Source organism: Austrofundulus limnaeus, unplaced genomic scaffold (genome assembly GCF_001266775.1).
Source record: "Austrofundulus limnaeus strain Quisiro unplaced genomic scaffold, Austrofundulus_limnaeus-1.0 Scaffold754, whole genome shotgun sequence".
In the NCBI taxonomy this organism is placed as follows: Eukaryota; Metazoa; Chordata; class Actinopteri; order Cyprinodontiformes; family Rivulidae; genus Austrofundulus; species Austrofundulus limnaeus.
The window spans coordinates 34,643-42,032 of NW_013953156.1; the positions used below are offsets into that span (position 1 = coordinate 34,643).

The window sequence follows — 7,390 nt, forward strand, 5'->3', positions numbered from 1 at the left end:
CTTCAAAACCGCTTATGCCATAGAAAAACTAGCGGAAGCTAATTTTAATGCACAAGTTCAATTTGACACTTAGCTGGCAACAATTCATGTACAATATATGCACAATACTGCCAACTAGTGGTGTGTAAACTCTTTTACAGCGTAATTCTACAACTGCCGATTGCTGGGGATGTGATTTCCTGAAACAGACCTTTAGCTCCTGGTGTAAAAATTAAAAAGTTGTTGAGGATTGCTAGTTCAGCTGCTTCTTTGTCTTTTTCTTTTGCTTGTTGTAGATTTTTCATTAAAGAAGCATCAGTAAAGTAATTTTAAAACTGTTTATTGGAAAACTGAAGCGATGCATTCTTGGTGCATGACGGATTTGATTTGTGACGGGAAACAAAAGCACGAGTACAGGAAACTATCTTCCCTTCAAAATAAGAGCTTGGATTTTAAAGTTTTCCATGTAGTTGCTCCAGTTGACCACTAGATATCTGTCTTCATCAGCATGACGTCTTAAAATCATTCTGAGTCTCTAACCCATTGCTTTGACCAATTACGTCAAGTATTGAGCTCCAGCGTTTAAACTTTATTATTTTTTTTAAAAAGGAGCTCTGATTGTAAAGTAAAATAAATCAATACATACAAAATTTTAGTATGAATTACAAACGTTAACTGTTTTTGCTATTGCCTCCCTGCTATGTAAACAGACACAAAGCATTGTGGGAAATGAGAACCGTGACCGAAAGCAACAGTCAGCAAGGATGTATACCTTCACAATAAGTGTGTTTATCTGGGAGGGGTGCTGTTGGACAGATTACGTGTGTCGTGATTCATTGACAGCCATACCTTCGGCTGTTCAAGATAATGATGACTGGTAGATAATTAGTTATTAGCAGTAGTGCACAAATATTTAGGTCCGCAATTAGCGGATTTGCACTTCAGCGGGCTGGTGCCCACCACTGCAGAAAACAATCACTTTTTGTTTCCAACCCAAAGCACAGCATCAAACAACCAAAGAAAACAAAATAAAGACCAGTAGAGTCAAACATCTGTTGCAGTGTCTGCAATGATCTGGTTTGTACTGTCTGTAATTAATACTCTGACAAGACTGAAGACAGACCACTTGAAAACTGAAAAAGAAAAAAAACATTACTGAAGTTAGGTGATACAACGGGGTTTCATGTGGGTTTGCAAGTCAAAGGTTTGATACAAAACATGAGAATATTATATTTTTCAATGAACAAATTGCCTTTTTGTTCCAGTGTTTGAAATGTGAATAAATGTGTGATCAGAGCAGAAATTGAAAGACCAGTGGAATGTTACTGTTATGTTCAGCTTTTACAATTTTTACTTTTCATTGTATGGAGAGAGACTAGTTTCACAATGCGAGTGTGCACGCACATCATGATTTGAGGGTTCGAGCAACAAGATTTGAGCAAACATCAACTTTTAAACAAGCAACAAGATTTGCACTCGCACAAGTGCACAGATTTGCTCATCTGTGAATGTGACTTTTGAGACTTACATGCATGTTACGTTGCATTCAAGGCTGCTGAAAAGCTGGGAAGTCTGAGCTTTAACACAATCTTGTTAAGCACATGCTCAAATCTGGATGAGCTTCCTTGAATCATGCTGTTCACGCATGCTTGGATTGTGAGACTTATTTCTCTCCATACCAATGTTCCCTGTTCGTCAGACACTCGCATAGTTGATGATGGTGGGTTGCAGCTGAATCAGAAATAAAGCAAAATACTTTGCTTTTGGAGAAGGCATTCGACCATGTTCCTTGAGTTACACTATGGGGGGTGCTATGCCAGTATGGGATTGGAGGTCCATTGTTGCAGGCCATTCAGTCTCTATAACGGTGCAAGAGTTTGGTTCACTTTGCCGGTAGTAAGTCGGACCCCTTCAGAGTGGGAGTTGGACTCCGCCAGGGCTGCCTATTGTCACCGATTCTGTTCATAACTTACATGGACAGAATTTCTCAGTGCAGCCAGTGGGTGGAGGGAGTCCTGTTCAGTGGCCTCAGGATTTCATCTCTGCTGTTTGCAGATGATGTGGTTCTGTTGGCGTCATCATGCCAGGATCTTCAGCTCTCACTGGAGCAGTTCACAGCTGAGTGTGAAGCAGCTGGGATGAGCATCAGCACCTCCAAATCTGAGTCCATGGTCCTCAGTCGGGAAAGGGTGGATTGCTCTCTCTGTATTTAGGGTGAAGTTGTGCCTCCAGTGGAGGAGTTCAAGTATCTTGGGTTCTTGTTCATGAGTGAGGGAAGAATGAAGAGTGAGCTTGATAGACAGATTGGTGCAGCTTCTGCAGTTTTACAGACTCTGTACCAGTCTGTTGTGGTGAAGAGGGAGCTGAGCTGTGTAGCGAAACTCTCTGTTTACCTGTCAGTGTACATTTCTACTATCAATTATGGTCACAAACTTTGAGTAGTGACTGAAAGAACAAGATCACGGATACAAGCGGTCGAAATGAGTTTTCTCTGCAGGGTAGCTGGACTCTCCCTTAGAGATAGGGTGAGAAATTCAGTCATCTGGGAGAGACTCAGAGCTGCTGCTCCTCCACATCAAGAGGAGTCAGTTGAGGCAGTTTGGGCATCTGGTAAGGATGCCCCCTGGATGCCTCCATAGGGAGGTGCTTCAGGCATGTCCAACTGTGAGGAGACTCCGGGGAAGCCCCAGGACACGCTGGAGAGACTGTGTCTGTTGGCTGGCCTGGGAACACCTTGCAGTCCTCCCAGAAGAGGTGGCTGGGGAGAGAGAAGTCTGAGCTTCCCTGTTCAAGCTGCTGCCCCCATGACCTGACTTCAGATAAAGCAGAAGATAATGGATGAACTTTGTTTTTCATTTCAATTAAGTGTTTCTTTTAGGATGATTCATCAGGGCTGCAGCTCATTCATATAAATGTGGTAGATGTTATGTAACACGCACACACATTCTTGTACTTCCATCAATCTGAAGACTTTATATTGACTTCCATTCATTTTTATAATAGCATTCACTCCTATCCCAAACATTTTCCCTAATCCTATCCATTACTAGAATATTCCTACCTGTAAGCTTAACCAAAACTTAATTCACACCATACCTCTAAACCTAACTAGTAAAGCGCAGAAGCTGAAAAAAATGTCCTCACTTTGTGGATTAAAAACATGACAGTCCTCACTCTGTAGCAGAAACAAGTACACACACACCTCACACATACACACCTAAGCACACAGTAAGATCCACATATACTCCAACATCTATTCTAACCACCCCACACCCCGCTCTCATTTGTTTACCCTTCACTATCACATAAACAAACACTTCTCTGTGTTTTTCCTCACAGTTCAGGGCCGGTGTCGAGGAACTTCTGGTCTTTGTGGTTTCCTGGGTCGGCATATCTGTGGCACTCGTGTGTCTGGCAACCTGCCTTCTCACCCTCTGCTGCCAGGGGGCGCCCTGGCACTCAGATCACAGCACCATCCACTGCAACCTGTGGGCCAATCTGCTCATCTCTGAGCTTCTCTTCCTTATTGGTGCCAACAAGACTAAATACACTGTTCGTATTCCAGTTATATATAATAGTATTTACAAAATCCAAGCATTTAATAGTACAAATATGCATGTGGATTTTGACACAAACTGATCTAAAAGCAATGTTTTTGCTTATTTTTGATGTTCAGGTTGTGTGCTCCATCACTGCTGGTCTGCTGCACTTCTCATTGCTCTCAGTGTTTTGCTGGTTGTGTCTGGAGGCCTTTGAACTGTACCTGCTTCAGCGGGAGGTATTTGAGGGCCGTAACTCCAGGAGGAAGTATTTTTACCTCAGTGGATACTCTGTGCCTGGGCTGGTGGTGGCTGTGTCAGCAGCTATTGACTTCAGAGGATACGGCTCAAAAACGGCGTAAGTTCAAGACTCTGCATCTTTGGAGGAGGCTTTTCCCAACATATAAACTTTAAGAGTTGAAGGTAGAGGTTATTTTCTTGTGATTTGTTTGCATGTCTCTCAATGTGTTTAGGTGTTGGCTGCGTACAGACAATTACTTTATTTGGAGTTTCCTCGGACCTGTAGCTGTTATTATTACTGTAGGTATTCATCCTTTTATATTTATCCAAACCTTTCTATACTTTTTTTTTTTGCAAAAGAGTGATGATGTTTTTGCTTGTGTATTTATGTGTGTATGGATTTGCCTGTAGTATTAAGTAACTCAGGAACCAGATTAGATTAGAAACACAACCAAAATCAAGATGGCTGGCAAAGCTAAACAACCTTACAAACCCGTTTATTACTTGACAAATTTTTCTAATTTTATCTGTAATGTGGTGTGGTGGTAGCTTAGAGTAATTCCCAACACTTACTTCAAGCACTGACTGATCCTATGAAATCTGATTATTTAAATTTGCCATTAATCATTAGTCACCTGTAAGTACTAAATGATTTGACAGATTTTAGAGCAGCTCTCAGGAAGTAATCAATGGCTGTGTATCTAGAATTTGATCATATTCGAAAACTTGTTCTTATTCCTAACTCAAGAAGGCCACACCTTAACCTTAACCAACACAAAACATTATACGTATAACTCAGTTTTACAAAGACGCTGTGCTAAATTTGCTCTAATAGTAGCTGAGTGTCATGCTCACACATTATCTGAGCACATCTTGAAAAATCTCACAACATTGCATGAGATAGAGCACGTCTTCACAAGGTTTGACCATATTGCTGTGGTTTCTCAGTATTAGACTAWTTTAAAACTGACATGAAAGGCAGTAGGCGATAAGCATTCTTTCAATGAATGCTAAGTCTTTTACATCATGTATTAATACCCTTAGTAATGAATATTTATTTGTCTTTGTTTGATTCCTGCCCTCTGTGTGGACCTCAGCTGAACCTGGTTGTGTTGGTGATGACTTTACACAAGATGCACAGCTCTGCTGCTCTGAAGCCAGACTCCAGCCGTCATGACAACCTGAGGTCAGTGATGTGTGTCTCTCTGGATTATTGTAGGGGATTATGTGGGACTGGAGTCATACAAACTCCATGTAAAGTTTTACAGCTACAACATTTTGTAAACCTTTAAAATTTTAATTTAAACTCCTCAATAGGCTTGACTGAAGCATAACTTGTTTTAGTGTTTACATGAAAAAAAACACACAAAAAAACAAACAACACAAAATGTTACCTTGAGAGTGTTTTACTAATGTTCAGAACAAATCTTTCATAGTATTTTTATGTATTTTTATTGAGCTTTTCATTTGTTCCCAGTTTAGCAGCAACGTGAGATAAATGCAGTTGAACATTACATTTACTCTCAAAAGAGGTAATAAATAAATAAATAAATAAATAAATAAATAAATAAATAAATAAATAAATAAACAAATAATGGGGGGTTCTCCGGGAGTATGGGGTACCGGGCCCTTTGATACGGGCTGTCAGGTCCTTGTACGACCGGTGTCAGAGTCTGGTCCGCATTGCCGGCAGTAAGTCGGGCTCGTTTCCRGTGAGAGTTGGACTCCGCCAAGGCWGCCCTTTGTCACCGATTCTGTTCATTACTTTCATGGACAGAATTTCTAGGCGCAGCCGAGGTGTTGAGGGGATCCGTTTTGGTGGTCTTAGGATCGCATCTCTGCTTTTTGCGGATGATGTGGTCCTGTTGGCTTCATCGGAACGAGATCTGCAGCTCTCGCTGGAGCGGTTCGCGGCCGAGTGCGAAGCGGCCGGGATGAGGCTCAGTGCCTCCAAATCCGAGGCCATGGTCTTGAGCTGGAAAAGGATAGAGTGCCTCCTCCGGGTCAGGGGGTCGTCCTGCCTCAAGTGGAGGAGTTTAAGTATCTGGGGATCTTGTTCACGAATGAGGGAAGAACGAAGCGGGAGATCGACAGGCGGATTGGCGCAGCGTCTGCTGTAAAGCGGGCGCTGTACCGGTCCGTCGTGGTGAAGAGAGAGCTGAGTCAGAAAGCGAAGCTCTCGATTTACCGGTCGATCTACGTCCCTACCCTCATCTATGGTCATGAGCTTTGGGYCATGACCGAAAGAACGAGGTCCCGGATACAAGCGGCCGAAATGGGTTTCCTCCGCAGGGTGGCTGGGCTCTCCCTTAGAGATAGGGTGAGAAGCTCGGTCATCCGGGAGGGATTCAGAGTAGAGCCGCTGCTCCTCCACGTCGAGAGGAGCCAGTTGAGGTGGCTCGGGCATCTGGTAAGGATGCCTCCTGGACGCCTCCCTGGTGAGGTATTCCGGGCACGTCCCACTGGGAGGAAGCCCTGAGGAAGACCCAGGACACGCTGGAGGGACTATGTCTCTCGGCTGGCCTGGGAACGCCTTGGAGTTCCCCCAGAGGAGCTGGAAGAAGTGGCTGGGGGAAAGGGTGGTCTGGACCTCCCTTCTGAAGCTGCTGCCCCCGCGACCCGACTCCGGATAGGCGGAAGAACCAAATGGTAGGCCTGCTCCACATGTGAGATGGATGAAATGCAGAGATAGAGATCCTCTTTATTGACATTCAAACATAACATCAGGGATGTAGAATGAGACTGCAGTTAAGAAGACCCTTTCAAGAAAAACACACAACAGAACATGGGGGAACAGGTGAACAGGTCATGCGCAACCGGGTCGTGCTACCTTTTTAGCAGCTGGAAATACACAATAAGAAAGTTGAGTTGAAAAAAAGTTGCTCTGGCCCTAAGTTTACATCAGAAACATAGGTTCATTTGCACAAAAATAGACTCGCAATAGAGCAGGACAGCCTGGGCAGGGAGGGAGCTTAGGTCAGATAACACATGAAATGGGGAGGGGTTCAGGGGAGTCGGTGACGTTGAGGGTGGGTCTCCATAGTAGGATTGACCATAGCCCCACCAGAGTCCAGAGTCACATGATGTTATTTAGCTTGGCTCACCAGAGTTCAGAGTCTCCTCCACCTCGGCTGACAGGCCAGGTCCCACATGGGTGATGGAGGTGGGAGAGAATCAAGCCCAAATACTAATATCATGTAAAATCAGCTTTTTTGAGTTTTATATCATGTTATRATGTTATCCTCTCATCAAAAACATGCCCAGAGTCTTACTTTGACTCATTCATGCATGTTTGAGAAATCCTGTAGTGTCCTGAAGCAGCCAGGCAGGGGAGCAAAAACGACCGGATGGGACTAGAACCATCTTGGGCTGTGTTTCCAAGCTGAGCTTCCTCATCACACACACACACCCACCCAGCTCGTCTCCTGCAGGCTATCAGCAGCAACAACCAGCAAACAACTGGTGAAACTGCATGTCTGCTGAGCTCGTAATACTTCTCWATYGAGTCCTTTTTGGATTAAAAAATGCATTTGAGGAAATGTATTTTACCCTCTTTTTAAGTTTCACAAGGATGACATGGTTCTTATAAAATGGTTGGACTTCAGTTTTGGAAGTAACCCTCTGATGAAAAA

General features: G+C 43.6%; 1 protein-coding gene across 2 annotated transcripts in view; it reads left to right on the plus strand.

Moving 5' to 3' along the window:
* Positions 1-7,390, plus strand: part of LOC106532343 (latrophilin-1) — a gene marked incomplete in the record, with an annotated part of 51,783 nt that overhangs the window by 34,373 nt on the left and 10,020 nt on the right. For both annotated transcript variants that reach the window (XM_014028381.1, XM_014028382.1), the window contains 4 exon segments: positions 3,319-3,531; positions 3,656-3,876; positions 3,992-4,058; positions 4,856-4,944. In XM_014028381.1, the coding sequence (XP_013883835.1) occupies positions 3,319-3,531; positions 3,656-3,876; positions 3,992-4,058; positions 4,856-4,944 (590 nt within the window).